Source organism: Lissotriton helveticus, chromosome 7, assembly GCF_964261635.1.
Source record: "Lissotriton helveticus chromosome 7, aLisHel1.1, whole genome shotgun sequence".
Lineage (NCBI taxonomy): Eukaryota > Metazoa > Chordata > Amphibia > Caudata > Salamandridae > Lissotriton > Lissotriton helveticus.
The window spans coordinates 826,323,460-826,339,570 of record NC_136068.1 but is presented as its reverse complement, the minus strand read 5'-3'; the positions used below and the strand labels follow the sequence as shown (position 1 = coordinate 826,339,570).

The 16,111-nt window shown below is 42.8% G+C and overlaps 1 protein-coding gene across 1 annotated transcript in view; it reads left to right on the top strand.

The window, feature by feature from the left end:
• The window catches only part of LOC144769298 (collagen alpha-1(XXIII) chain-like), an 892,027-nt gene extending 878,782 nt beyond the window's left edge, over positions 1 to 13,245 (top strand). The window contains exon 3 of the mRNA XM_078653362.1: positions 13,184 to 13,245. Coding sequence (XP_078509488.1) covers positions 13,184 to 13,245 — 62 coding nt within the window. The remainder of the gene's footprint in view (positions 1 to 13,183) is intronic.
• The last annotated feature ends 2,866 nt before the right edge of the window (positions 13,246 to 16,111 follow it).

Sequence of the window (16,111 nt, the reverse complement as noted above, 5' to 3'; positions counted from 1 at the left end):
TTTTGTAAATAACTTTTGTGAAGATTATATTCAGAGTTTTATATTGTGACGAAAATCCAAGAACAGAAGTGAAATATTAACATCTTTTTGTGATTTGTAATAAAGCGTGAACGCTTGAAAACAGCTTGAAACATTGAAAGAACATATTTGAACCAGCCTTTGACAATAAATTATGACGTAATGCAGCTAACACAAATGTAACGTGTGAAACTGCAGACTGTTATGTTCAGCCAGAGTGGAGCTTCAGAGTGGAGCTTCAGAGTGCAGAGTGGAGCTTCAGAGTGGAGCTTCAGAGTGCAGAGTGGAGCTTCAGAGTGGAGCTTCAGAGTGCAGAGTGGAGCTTCAGAGTAGAGCTTCAGAGTGGAGCTTCAGAGTGGAGCTTCAGAGTGGAGCTTCAGAGTGGAGCTTCAGAGTGCAGCTTCAGAGTGGAGCTTCAGAGTGGAGCTTCAGAGTGGAGCTGCAGATTCAGAGTGGAGCTGCAGATTCAGAGTGGAGCTGCAGATTCAGAGTGGAGCTGCAGATTCAGAGTGGAGCTGCAGATTCAGAGTGGAGCTGCAGATTCAGAGTGGAGCTGCAGCTTCAGAGTGGAGCTTCAGAGTGGAGCTTCAGAGTGGAGCTTCAGAGTGGAGCTTCAGAGTGGAGCTTCAGAGTGGAGCTTCAGAGTGGAGCTTCAGAGTGGAGCTTCAGAGTGGAGCTTCAGAGTGCAGCTTCAGAGTGCAGATTCAGAGTGGAGCTTCAGAGTGCAGAGTGGAGCTTCAGAGTGCAGATTCAGAGTGGAGCTTCAGAGTGCAGAGTGGAGCTTCAGAGTGCAGATTCAGAGTGGAGCTTCAGAGTGCAGAGTGGAGCTTCAGAGTGCAGATTCAGAGTGGAGCTTCAGAGTGCAGAGTGGAGCTTCAGAGTGCAGATTCAGAGTGGAGCTTCAGAGTGCAGAGTGGAGCTTCAGAGTGCAGATTCAGAGTGGAGCTTCAGAGTGCAGATTCAGAGTGGAGCTTCAGAGTGGAGCTTCAGAGTGCAGATTCAGAGTGGAGCTTCAGAGTGCAGATTCAGAGTGGAGCTTCAGAGTGCAGAGTGGAGCTGCAGATTCAGAGTGGAGCTGCAGAGTGCAGATTCAGAGTGCAGAGTGGAGCTTCAGAGTGCAGATTCAGAGTGGAGCTTCAGAGTGCAGAGTGGAGCTTCAGAGTGCAGATTCAGAGTGGAGCTTCAGAGTGCAGAGTGGAGCTTCAGAGTGCAGATTCAGAGTGGAGCTTCAGAGTGCAGAGTGGAGCTTCAGAGTGCAGATTCAGAGTGGAGCTTCAGAGTGCAGAGTGGAGCTTCAGAGTGCAGATTCAGAGTGGAGCTTCAGAGTGCAGATTCAGAGTGGAGCTTCAGAGTGCAGATTCAGAGTGGAGCTTCAGAGTGGAGCTTCAGAGTGCAGATTCAGAGTGGAGCTTCAGAGTGCAGATTCAGAGTGGAGCTTCAGAGTGCAGAGTGGAGCTGCAGATTCAGAGTGGAGCTGCAGAGTGCAGATTCAGAGTGCAGAGTGGAGCTTCAGAGTGCAGATTCAGAGTGGAGCTTCAGAGTGCAGAGTGGAGCTTCAGAGTGCAGATTCAGAGTGGAGCTTCAGAGTGCAGAGTGGAGCTTCAGAGTGCAGATTCAGAGTGGAGCTTCAGAGTGCAGAGTGGAGCTTCAGAGTGCAGATTCAGAGTGGAGCTTCAGAGTGCAGATTCAGAGTGGAGCTTCAGAGTGCAGATTCAGAGTGGAGCTTCAGAGTGCAGAGTGGAGCTTCAGAGTGCAGATTCAGAGTGGAGCTTCAGAGTGCAGAGTGGAGCTTCAGAGTGGAGCTTCAGAGTGCAGAGTGGAGCTTCAGAGTGGAGCTTCAGAGTGGAGCTTCAGAGTGGAGCTTCAGAGTGGAGCTTCAGAGTGGAGCATCAGAGTGGAGCATCAGAGTGGAGCATCAGAGTGGAGCATCAGAGTGGAGCATCAGAGTGGAGCTTCAGAGTGGAGCTTCAGAGTGGAGCTTCAGAGTGGAGCTTCAGAGTGGAGCTTCAGAGTGGAGCTTCAGAGTGGAGCTTCAGAGTGCAGCTTCAGAGTGGAGCTTCAGAGTGCAGCTTCAGAGTGGAGCTTCAGAGTGCAGATTCAGAGTGGAGCTTCAGAGTGCAGAGTGGAGCTTCAGAGTGCAGATTCAGAGTGGAGCTTCAGAGTGCAGAGTGGAGCTTCAGAGTGCAGAGTGGAGCTTCAGAGTGCAGATTCAGAGTGCAGAGTGGAGCTTCAGAGTGCAGAGTGGAGCTTCAGAGTGCAGAGTGGAGCTTCAGAGTGGAGCTTCAGAGTGGAGCTTCAGAGTGGAGCTTCAGAGTGGAGCTTCAGAGTGGAGCTTCAGAGTGGAGCTTCAGAGTGCAGCTTCAGAGTGCAGCTTCAGAGTGCAGAGTGGAGCTTCAGAGTGGAGCTTCAGAGTGCAGAGTGGAGCTTCAGAGTGGAGCTTCAGAGTGCAGAGTGGAGCTTCAGAGTGGAGCTTCAGAGTGGAGCTTCAGAGTGGAGCTTCAGAGTGTCAAGAGCAATGCCAATAGCTCTAACTTTAACAAAGGCAAAACCATTGCATTGTAAATGCTTGTTTTCTTTTCTAATTAGCCAGTACAATTGAATTCAGCACACTACAATGGAGGCTTGGTGTATGTGTGATCATGTGTTTTTAACCGGAAAGGAGGGATAAACTGACTGGTGAATCAGCAGAGGGTCTGCTACTGTCAGTGATTAAAGAGAGAAAGGGGAGAATTAGTGTGATTAAAGAGCAGAAAAGAGAAAATATCAAGCTAAATTCCTTGACGCTGGCTGTGACCTTCTGTTATCCAGGGTTCTTTCCCCACCTGCAGTCTCATTTTTTATCAATAATTGTGAGGTTATACTTGAGAGTGTAGCCTGCCGTCCCCGCACACTCCCTGAATGACTGGATGTGACATGGCTTCAAATCCAGCAATTGCAGTAGGGGCTCCTTTAGGTTAGAATCACTTGCATCATTAATATAATGGGTAACAGGCAGTGTACCCCCTAGCAGTCTTTATCAGTAGCCTCTGAAATTGGTGCACAATTCTCACCCACTTTCTGTTTTGTTGTCAAGTTACAGTCCTCCATTTCAAAACTGTCTGTCGTGCTAGAACAGCAATCAAACCAGGAGTGCGGGCAGGTAAGGACAGACAGAATACATCCAGGAAATGTTTTTCACTTGTTATAATTTCTAGGCTAAATGAAATACAGATTTCTCTGCTGTGCTGAAACCAGACGTTTACAAGGTGAAGACTAACTGCAGCAGGTGCTGCCTCCCAAAGCAGGGACGACCCCCGCCTGAGGCAGCGAGAAGGCCGGGACCTTCTCAGGAGAGATCTCTCCATAGATGATGGTGATGGACCCATCCTACCAATAGATCTAGACAGTAGCGGCCCGTGGAGGGAGTGACGCAGGGCTGGGTGGGGGAGGAGCAGGGTGAGGGGGTAGTAAACTCCGGCTCACAGACGACTGGAGTAATGTAAACAAATAAATAAAACTAATTTCATTTTGCGTGCTAAAGGGCATTTGGCGTTTAAGCGCACGCAACAACATTTGTATTATTTATTTATTTGTTTACATTACTCCGAGCGGCCATGAGCCCGAGTTTACTACCCCCCACCCTACCACGCCCCACCTCACCGCCCCGCGGCAGTGCGGCACTACCTCCACGGGCAGCTACTGGATCTAGCGCTCCGATCAAACCGATGCAATTCAGAGGTTGCAGTGGGCGGGATCTGTTAGGAATTTAAAACATTTATTTTGAGAAAAACAGTTCCCATAATGTTTGTTAAGAAACAACTGTCCATGAAAGGTTAATGCCGACCTTGAGGTGCCTCAGGTTCAAAAGAAGGGAGACGGTCTGCTGTGCTATGAAGTTAGAGAAGAATATACAGACAAATGGACAGACAGGTAAAGAAGAAGCACGTCTTCTCTCCATAGTACATGCTACCTGAAAGAAATGCAAATGTGTGCAGTTGGTTAATCAGCAAGTCTAAAGGCTGTTTGGGATCCAGTGTAAGAATTCATTGATAGAATGATTTGAGCTTTATGGCGGCAAAGATTTATACTTTGAAGAGTAGTGGTAATGTTTCAGCTTCCAAGTTCTGGAGTGTGTTCTTTTAATGGAAAGTTAAAAAAAAGTATTTTGCACTTTGTGTATTCTAAATGCATTGTACTAAAAATGTATATTTTGAAAGCACTGGTTTAATCTTAAGCACAATTTACTTATGCATTTTACAGAAACCTATGTTATGTTGTGTGTTAATGAGGTTTTAAAATAATTACGTATTGACAGTGCTTTCTGTCTCCGGTTGGAGCCTCGAATCACTAAGAAAAACTTGTAACTGTTCTCCAGTGCACTAACCAGGATTCCTATCTGGTACCTTCCTGTTACACAAAGACATACATTCACCAACTGAACTTTCCAACTCTGAACAGTGTGCAGCGATATAGTAAAACAGAATCAGTAGTACACCTGGGCAACGCTCCTGGTCTTATATTATTTTCTCCCACTTTATTAACCTTCCTGCGGTTTTAAACTGCATGAAAATGGACCAGACTAGGACTCCATTTGAGATTGAGATATCCAATCAATCTACCCTATAGATAAATCACCCCAAATGTTTGCTTAAACTTTATTCAAATAATCATTAAAAGCCACCATGGTGGGTGGCGGCGTCGATTGCTGCAGAGGAGACAATTATTTTGTATTCGTATTGCGAGCCGGAAGTTTGTGAATTCAGTCAATGAAGATGGGGGTCTACGAATCATTTGAACAAAGTGTTTAATTGTTCTACCTTTAAGTAGCAAAGGAACTTTTTGGTAGATGGACATTTTGGCCCAAATCCACAAATGTGAGGTCATTCATTAGCGAGGGCTTCACACCATCACCTGCAACCGGTAGCAGGGTACGAGGGCGAGCACAAATGTGCAAATGGCAGTCCTTAATTTATATAAAAAAAATAATACTAGGACCCTTCTCAGAAAGCCACTGCAGTCTGCACCATCCATGCGCTGGCAATGACAGTACCAACATAACACCTAATCATCAACTCCTACAAGTGTGATATTTCGGATTATTTCTGGCTACACACAGCTATAATAATGGCATGAAAGGCTGGTATTAGTCATTTTCAATGTGTATTGACTTAATAAAGCCGGTTATTGAGCTCATCTCAAAATTACAAATATAGCACCACCATGTGGTGGACTGTCACTAGAGCTGGTAAAGACAATTAAGTGCCAGTGGCAGGCACAGGAAACCACCAGCACACATTAAGCATTGAGTTGTGCAACCCTGCTGGTCTGTAACTGTTATGCATTGTCCTGCATGAGACAAGGGCCAAACCTTCAATGCTTCGATGTACATTTCCACCTTTAAGTTAGTGACTAGACTGTAAATCATTACTCTGCTGCCGTTGTAGTACAGGAGCAGTAGACTACAGGTTTGCAGTGCACGCATGGGAGACTTCTTTCCCATAGCTCTATTCCAAGTTTTCCTGCAACAGATCTGTGATTTGCTGGGACTTCTCTGGAGGGATCAAAGGGAGCTCCATAGGCACATTGCAACACATTTTACTGTGTTTGTTAATTATGTTCTGGAATCTGCACCTGCAACCCCGATGCCATGCCCCATAAACTCAAAGCCTTTCTAGGCAAGATGCCTATCTGCAAAGCTGTTTCACGCATGCATATTTTTCTTAAAATGTTTTTTTTTGTTGCAGTTTTATATAGCACAAATTTGACCCTATGGTATTGGAGCACATTACATAAGAGGTCACAGACTTTTTTTTTAAGGCGCTGGGAGATGAAGTGATTTGCCCAGAATCACAGGATGTTGAACCAACAATCGAACCTGGTTCATTAATTAGAAAGTTGCCAGCGATGGGCGTAAAGTCACATACTCTCCCTCAATCTGCTAGCACAGATTTGTGAACCTAGCCCTCAGAATGTTATTGCGTGTCGAATGTAATGAATGCAGTGATGTGAAGCAGAGCCAATAGTAGGGTCTGTAGGCTGAAGGCAGCTGAGTATCACTTTTTTGGTGAGGAAAGTGGATTTGTTGATCTCTTGACTGGGGATGAGTAGTTGAAAGGTTTCAGCACTCTGTTCATCATCTTGTTATGGCTTGACAGTACAGGCTAGACTGCTCCCATGAGGAGCTGGGTCAAAACTGATATGAATATGGCTGAATCCAAACTGGGGTGGCATGGTGAGCACAAGAACAATGCATTAAAACCAGATCTCTTGACTGGGGGTGAGTGGTTGAAAAGATTTTGCATAATTTCCGCATTTGCGTGGGGATTATAAAGTTTGTTTGCACTAATTTGTCAAAATTGGGTTAAAATTTTGTTGTGGTTATTTGCAAAGAGTGATTGGGGTTGTAAGTGGCTGGATCAGTTAAACAAGACTGGCTTTTGGTAGGGTTTGTGGTTCTTAGTGATGACTAGGCAAATGTATTTCCTTGCTCAATATGTAGTTGAAAGAGTTAGGTATACTTTAAGGTGTTTACAAGCGCAGGTATTGGCTGAGCAGTTGAACCTTCATAAACACGGGTGACTTCTTCTAAGAATATGATGCCATTTGAGACCATTAGTTAAGTGATATTGTGGTTAATAGAGGGTTTAGTGTGCCTGTATTTGAAGATCCCCAGTTGGCAAGAAAGCAAAGGAGGGGAGATGTGACTCCACTTGTTTTTGGCGTTTAGATAGGCAAGATTACATTAGGAGGAATGCCTAGATTGTTCTTTCTTTAGGAGGAGAGATTTCGTTTTGAGTTGTTGGTATTCAGTCTTGTAATGCAGTGGTAAATAGTTCACATATATGTATTTATTTTAATGGACAACTTGGGTCTGTGCTACCCTTTCTTCATCTCTGGAACAGTACGTTTTTTTCTGCTGAGAGGGCAAGAATATGTTGTCTCATCATTTATGGGAAATAAATTGAGTTGATAGAAAAAAGTACAGTGCAGGCCTATATACGTTCCTCATAAAACATGAAAATATGAATAAGTTAAAAGAAAAATCCAGGCCCCAATATTTTGGAGTCTTGATATTAAAACCAATACAAAAACATTAATTAATCCATACTCTGGACTAAACCGTTTTTTAGTTGAATGTGAAAAATGTGTATATTCGATTTCATGAATCAAAATCCAAAAAGGCCAAAAGAGAAATGCACACACAGAAAATCAAATAAACATTGTGCGTGGAGAAAGGGCAGACTTTATAGTAAAAGTTACTTAGGAGATCTTGCCTTATGTCAATCAAACGGACCAGGGTTGAAAATATGACACACTTACAGAGCTCTTCTGCAGATAGATAAGATATTCAGAAAGTTCGATGTAGGCTGTGGTTTCTCGCATCACCACGTGGCCTTCTATAGTAAGAAACTCAATGGCTGTTATTTTTTTGAAAGCCAAACATTGTAAACTATAGTGAATCACTTTTAGATATAATGTTACAATATTTTATCATTTGGGGAACAAGATACATAATTAAAATACAGTATTGTTTTAGCCCTCCCAGTCCAGCTCTCCTTCTGTGCTGCACAATGTAAACACTCCATCGCGAAGAGTGCGTGGTTTCTTACTAGCTATGTTTTTTTGATGCTACATGCATATATAGGTATGAGACAATCTGTCTTTGGTGGCATAAGTTATATAAGTGACATGGTATCCACCGGTCCTACTGGGAATAGGGCTAGCATTTCAAATTTATTTGGGGGAGAGACTTGGACCAGTCAGAACTAAAATATGATTATGGCCTGTTAATTTCAATCATTAATTGATTTCTGCCGACTGTGTGGCATAGTTAAAAATGCATTTCTTTTTTTAATTTAGTTGCGAAAGTCGATCTCCTTCCGTTCTTTTGCTAGATCGTGTTACGGTTGAAGAAATGTTTTATAAAAACTGACCTCTAAAGACAAGTTCCAAATCTGATTTGGAAGACCGGGTTCAGATCTGATGCAAAGACTATTATATAAAACATCCAGTGTTGCTTTCAGACAGTCTAGTTCAATATCAGGCCCACCTAAGAGCGCACATCCAAACAGTGGATGGATTGGCTGCCACTGGTTCTTGCCTGTTGACATTCCAGCAATTCTCTGTCATTGGCCATATTTTTAGAAAATGAAGTTATGTAGACTTTGTGTGCTGCGTTCAAGAAATGTTGTTTGCTGAAGTTGAGTTGTTCTTTGGAATGAAGCTGAAAAAGCACCGAGTAAGGCACCTGGGTGGACAGACAAAACAATGTGTTGCCAGCTGAGGAAAAATGTGACCTCAAGTTCAGGTTTAGTTTGGGTGTTTTTCTCTTGCCAGAGCCAAGTCTTTGTGGCAAAGGTCCAGCAAAGTCTAGCAAGGCCCAGTTTATGCAGTGTATTTGGTTTGCTGTCTCTGAACTGTAATTGTGTGCTACTTTGAAGATATTTCTAATGATACTGCTTTTAGCATAATTAATGTTACAGCATATAAGAAGTATAAATTGAATGGGTGACATACAGCTTAGGTGAGCAGCCTCCAATACTATTTGTTATATTGAATTTAATATGGTTGGGATGATACTGATTGATACTACCGCATTCCTTACCTTTGCATCATGCAGCTCATTCTTTTAGTTTCAGATCATCAAACTGCTAGCTACATTTTTCATGTACGAACGTGACATGTTCATTGAGGCACTTTATAGATTGGGCAGTCCTGATCAGCAGCACCCAAACTGGGGACCACACTACTATACTCAAAGACTAGATGACAGAGATGACAGGCCATTGTTCCATTTCTGAGGTAGTTAATCTAGGAACTAGCAAATAGATCAGTTAATTAAATGCTCACTGTAAGGCCTGTGTGTAGTCTAAAGGTCACGGTTTCAAATCCTGACTGTACTTGTATTCTTCCGTTCAGCTTCACGGTCAGCGCAAGGATCATCAATGATTTAAGATAATAGTGGCACCTGTAACTTACAGCTCTTCTTCCACCACAAATTTGTGGGGACAAGTACTGTATCAATAATAACGAATTTCTTTTAAGCGGAGACATGACGTTTTACTTTCACATGATCACAACTAGGAAAGGGGCACTCCAAGGAAGAGGTGCCCTGAAAGTTTGGGAAACCAACATATTCCTGGTTTTATGGGTATTAACCAACTACCTCACAACACACTCCCTCCCTGAAAAAAGAGAATCTGTTTCAGAAGTGGATATTGGAAGATAAACCTCCAGTGTGGTGGGGATGTAGTAGTTGAGATTTCTCCATAGGAAAATATATAATCTTTATGAAAAATTAAAAAAAGGACGTCTACAATAATGTAGGGGAATGCTATTGTAAAACTGATTACAGAGAAATTTAATACCAGAAATTATTGTCCTTCACTTGAGTATGGGTCATAATGCCACTTGAAAATGCCACATAGATTTCTAAAGCGATTTTCTTGGATGCAGACTTTTTGGAAAACCATTTGACGATAGAACACAGTGATGCAAATTATTCAGCATTGTCTTTACACCAAAGCTTTGGACCCTAATACATTTTAATATTGCGTTCTTTCACGTGAGGTTACACAGTACTCCTTATTGGGGTTTTCTATCTATTATACAATATAAATGTATGAATAGGTGGCAGTAATAGCTGCATACTACCAGAATACTTGGTCTGATTTTGTTGCCCTCGGCAGAATTAAGAGACTTATCTATAGTTGTAGTGGCTACTAGTAAAATGCCATTTTTAATTAGCTGTCTGTTTTTTCTAGTGAACTGCATTGGGAGGCTAATTTTGGATTTTGCGGCACCAGGAATCTCTATGGACAGGCCAGGCACAGACTTTGTATTTTCTGCTAGAACTATGAAAGTTGGGAATTAGCAAAAGGGGATGGTAACGAGATTGTGGCACATCACACTGAAATACTCAGTCCTAACCAACTCGCAATCTACATTTCAAATGGTTTGGAGAATGCAATTCTTAAAAGAACAATTCAAATTACATTTCTTTCAGAGTGTTGTTTTCCTCAAATCCATTTGATGATTTAACACCCTTTATCTAGTTCTGCTGCTATGTTTTTCTCAGTTCATTGAAATACGATCGATATCCCATGGGAGATACCCAGGTCACTACCAGAGTCATATAAATGGACAAAAAATACCAAAGTCGAAGTTATCAACATAATTCAGTGTCAGTCTGAGTTCTGTTGCTGGATAGGGGGTATGAATGAATGAGTCTGCAAAATAAACAAATGTATTATTCTCATGCATCTATAACATGAACTCTTCTTATCGAAGCAGAAACAGCCAGTGATGAACCCAGCAGCGGCCGGTACAGGTAAGCACGTTGAGACGGCGGTGGAGACGGCGATGGGAGGTCCATGGAATAGGAAAAATTATGTAAATGAATAAATAATATTCCGTCCACATACTCCCTTCCCCCGCCCCACCCCACCGTGCTTACCTGCTCCAGCTGCTGCCGGAAGAACCTTCTTTAATTGGAAATTCAACAATAGGTATTATAACATATTTCACACCCAGCAGACCACATTATCACATTCGTACCATTTAGGCTACGTTATTGCCTATCACATCTTTCTAGTGGAACCTCAGTCTTCCTGCTTTCAACAAGGTCAGGCAGCAGCAGAAGCTGCAGTCCACCTTCTTGCTGGCCCAAAAAAGGAGAGCTTGTGAGACCAATCATGGAAAGTGTTTGCTTCCCAGCTGAAATGGCCAGAATCAATTTCCATATCCTGTGCAGAACTTCGATGTCTGTTAGTAACTATCCTGACATAGCTCCATAGTAAAATAACTCTGTAAACCCCTTAATAGCTGTACGCCCTGTCAACCAAACTCTTCATGTATGACCACCTGTATATTGCATCAGCAAGAGCATTTTGTCTACATCGCTCATCTCACTGCGGCTTTCCTAAGAGACCAAGTTAATAATGAGAAAATTGGAAGGTGATAAACTAACAACCATAGCACATCTCCGCAACAGGTTCACAACTCTATTAAGAGTCTGTCTTCCGAAAAATATGTATTTCGATCAGACCCAGGGTGATCCACTGTTAATGCCATTTCACAAACACTCGCAATGGAGCAATGATGACCTCGTTTCTGCCCCCCCCCCCCCAAAGTCCTACCACATGCCCACCCTTTGTGTAAAGTGAGCTATATGGTTGCTCCACAAGTTCACAGCTCCAAGGGAGAGTCGGTAGACAAAACCTTTTCTTAAGACTCTAGACAAGTAGGCAGTGCATTGAGTACTAACATCAGGACTAACATCCACCAGAGTAGGTTTACACTGTATGCTCCTAACTCATCCTTTCAGCTATGAGTCTAACCAACGGATACATTTGGAGGACAGAATAGCTCTACCGAAAAGTAGAACATGGAACACAAAAAACTCCTGCCAGGAATTTAGAGATCAGCAGATCCCTTCCCGAAACTACAGTATAAGCCCCTCCCACAACTTGCACCTCTCAAAGTTCACCCTACCTAATGGTAACTGGGTGCTATTGCACCAAGATGTGCGCTCTTTAATCCTTTATCACTTGCTCCATGAAGTGTAACCCAGCATCTCTCCTCCTAACCCTTCCTCAAGGTGCAGTCCCTCTCTAACAAATTTAGGGTCTGCTGAGCTACATTCCAGGTAGAATATCAATTTTTGGATCCCAGATACCTCATCAGTGGGGCATATTAGTCTGAGCAGGCCATCTTTCAATCGACTTATATTAATGTGCCCTTCTCTCTTGCCATTGGATCACGCACTGACTTTACCACCATTGGAACACTTTGTTTCACTCCAGTGAAAGATTTCCATTAAACCACACCAGCCACAAAGGGGTCAAACCTATGAAGCCGAGCTTTTGCTGAATAGCAACACTAAAGAAAGTGTTCATTTAGTCTAGGACCTCATTGGTCGCTCTCGCAACATCTTCCAACCACACTCTGTCAAGATGTGGGACTATGGGACAATTTAAAACAGTTGTATTTCAAGTCTATAGTTGGGGAGCTGGAAAGCTATGTTTGAATACTTTAATAAAGCAATTATGACTATGAAAATAAACTTTTTTTCATTATAAATGTACATTTTGTGCAATGTTTTAGGGTCACGATTGTGAGTCTGTCTTAAATAATACTATTTTGCCAATAATAATGGGTAAACGTAGGTGGTAACATTTAGAACAACTTTCTGTATTCAGTTTCTAACTTCTAAGCTACCCTGGCATCAAGTTGTGGGTCAGAGCACTTCTGAGTGAGATGTGGTCAGTCGCACTTCTGCATCACTGATGCTCTTGGGTGTACTGCAGACACTGCTAGACGCACCTCGGGTACTATCTGGCTTACGCTGGATACTAGGACGTGTCACAGTTACTCAGCATCATTTTGTGTTCAACCTTGACCCTCTCAAGCTCAATAAAGATAGGGATAATCTGAACTCAGAAGCATTGAGACTCACTGTAGAAGTGCTGCAGGTAAGGCCAGACTGCCAGGGGCACCATCAGACCAACTACAGATCCCACCAGGCTAACTAAAGATCCCATCAGACACATCTTGGATCCTGTCAGATGCACCATAGATCCCGGTACACTCACCACGACACGTAGCAGTTCAATGGCTCGTCCCATGTAGCCGCTCACAGCTTTGCCACTGATTGATCCAGACTTAACGCAGATACTGTGTCTCCCCTCAGGTACTCTGACTCAGCACCGTTTCTAATATACTGACCATTATGCTCAACCGCTTTTCCACTTAGAAAGTGGGTGGTTTTGATGTTGAAGAGCTCTCATAAAAAAAAAAATTCCTTCTGGGTTTGCCATGACGCATGAAGTATTGTTTATGGATTTTAAAGGTGATGATGGGTTTATTTTAATGAACGTGAAATGAAAGATTGAACAAAAGAAATACTTTTTTTTTTATCCTATAACGAATCTATTTTGATGAAAAACTGTTATGAAAACGAATTTTACCACAGTTGCCTAATTATGCTGTTTTATTCTTCATGTTCCTTACCCTAACTATTGGTGAATTGCTCTTCCTTGGCTGACTCTAACTGTATAAAGTTTATTTTACCGTCAAGTCTTTCATGGCATAGCTTGTAAGTCTCAGTGCAGGCCATAAGTCTGCTATCCTTACAACAGACCACCAATTCTCTGTGATTGACTCCCTCTTTTATGGTCTTTTGCAGGTCCTCCTGGAAAACGAGGCAAAGTAGGACGCCGAGGAGATCCTGGTAAGCTGACATTTTAGCTGATAATGTACAATATGAATGACCTATGTTGAATAGTTACCCAGAAACACCATAGGATGACCGTACACCACTTTATAGCCCAATATGATTATTTAAGAAATCATTGTTTCTGGAAGTTGGCTCACTTTCATTCAACCAACAAATGAATACACTTTATAATGACAAATTGTAAAAAGAAAACCTTGCCAGAAATTGGGGACAGCAAGTCATTGTCACCGGATGCATCACGCATTCTGCACCCCTAGTGTGGTTAACTAAAGTCCAGCATCATTCTTAGGTCTTTATGGTCCCTTCTATGGTTTGAAGTGTTGCATACTTCTCCAAGTCCTCTCCCAGGTTATTTACAACAATTGTTAGCTAAACTCAGTCTCGAATGATTACTTACCATGGGTGACTACTTGTGACGACCCACAAGAACTCAGTAGTACCAGGGAAAATAAAGAAGCACACACCATTTAGCCCTGATGTGGGTGGCTTGCTGGGATGAATATTCTTGGTCCTGGATGTCTCGGGTGTAAAGTGGTCCAGGGGGGTGAGGGCAGAAGGTTTGGGATGAGGCTTAAGGCTGTGTAGAAAGACAACAGAACACATGTCTCTGGCAGGGTCCTGGTTAAGGGGAGAGTGACTTGGCCTCTCATGGAATTAGGAGGCAGATTTCGGAATCTGGTAGGGACTTCTGGTGAAAAATCAGAGTAGCTATCTTAATTGCTCTTTCCTGTGGCCAGGTAGAGAGCAAAAGGCTCCATTCCCAGGCTAGCATTTCTGCTTGGTTCCAGGATTAGGGTGTGCAGGGCCAAGGGGAAGCAAGTCGTATTAACCTGCTTTTGTTGCAGGTTCTTCTCTTGTGAGGGCCTGCAGTTTCCTGCTTCAGATTATGGGTCCTGGGCCCTCCAATGATATTGATGTGGTTTCTGTGCCTATTAGTTGCTCTGGTTATACTTAAAGCCAGATCATTAGTTTGGTTACACTACAAGGCTCAGAAAATAATCATGTTTAAATACTGACAAAACACATTTTTTCAAAAACATGTCAGCCAAAATGATGCAAACACTTTGGCACAAAAGGGTTTAAAACGCTACTACTACTAAGTGGATCGATTGTGAGGCTTTTTCATAACACTCCGGCTGTTGAGCCTCCAAGGACAGTGCTTTTGTGACTATTGAAGTTTATTAGTTTATCAAGACAAATTCTTATAAAACTTTAAATCATTGTAGTAAAATGAATGATCATAATAAAATAAAATATATCGACATTTTTGAGACTTAATACAAACGTTTTGAACAAAACCCATGTGTTTTATTGTGAACAGCATTTTTAAAAAATTAAATTGCGACAATGACATCCATGTATTTAATCTCAAACAAGGATAGCCATGCATCGGCATGGTTCCAAATTATATATATATTTTTTTATTAGTATTTGTAAAATAATGCCCACTCCTTAAATCTAAATTCTTAACATTAAATTTAACTCTGATTATAAACGCATGCCAGTGTTATTTTTGATTTACAGCGTCAGCCTATTTATCCTCCATGGTGGACTTGTCCCTATTCGTAAACGTAAGATCTGTAATCGCTTTCCCTTTGAGGTAAACATGTCAAATATGGAAAAACCTTGTTGTGCCCAGTCCAAGACTAAACCTGAACAAAAGATTACCTATTACTTAGATAGAAGGAATCTTCCGACTTATCGAGCTCAAGAGCTAGATCTTTTACAAATTGTTTAAAAGCTACTACTGAGAAGAAATTGCACAGTCTCCCCAACTAGTAGACTTTTTGATAGTTGTGATCAACTGGCAACCAAAGCCACTACTCCCTTGCACCGGGAACTCCCAACAAAAGTCATTTCATAAGAATGGCCAAGAGAATTGAGGGAATATTCACAGTCCTCAGTTTAGCCCACAGGATACTACGGTCAGCTAGGTCGCAAGCAGCTTGGGAGTCCATGAAGCAGCAGGTTGAGAGGTTTTGAAGGGGGGTGCCACTGAAAATGAAGTTAAGGGGCAGTATACATTTTTGAAGGATTAGACTGTTTTTTAGCGCTGGTGACCCCAACGAAGGCTGTAGGGGGTTGTTTGTTTGTATGGTTGATTCCAAGGGAGGGTGACATCCCTCCAAACGAGGAGGACTTAAGAGTTTTTTTCATACCAGCACATGTTGCATTCCTCTTGGTAATATATATGCAGCACTCTCGGTGAATCGATGTAATAATAATAATAATAATACTGGATTTTATACAGCGCGAACAGCTACCTCACAAGGAGGTGTCCCGGCGCTAGTAGAACACAAATGACCTGGGCTAAAGAATAGGGAAGCTAGCGTGGCTGGGTGAATAGCCAGGTCTTAAGTAATTTCTTAAAACAGGGTTCAGACGGGGCCTGTTGGATTGCTTGAGGCAGTGAGTTCCACAGAGCGGAGACGTTTGCTGAAAAGGTCCGACCGCCTAGTCGGGCCTTTTTTGCGCGCGGGACGGCCAGCTGGACACGGACGTTGGACCGTAGTGCGCGACTTTGAAGATATCTTGGGAGGCGATTTTTCAGGTATTGTGGGCAGGAGCCATGCAGAGATCTGAACGCCAGCGTCAGAGCTTTGAATTTTATTCTGTTGGCTACTGGCAGCCAGTGCAGGGTTCGGAGATGCGGAGAGACTGACTGCTTGAACGGGATTCGCAGTAGTAGTCTCGCAGCCGCATTTTGAACTACCTGAAGCTTGTGAGTCAGGTATTTTGGAAGGCCAAGGTATAAACCATTGGCATAATCCAGTCGGGAGGTGACAGTCGCGTGGACGACCGTTTTTCTGCAGCTCACTGGTAGGAGTCTTAGGATTTTTCGGAGGTTTCTCAGCTTGCTCAGGCAGCATCCGGCGA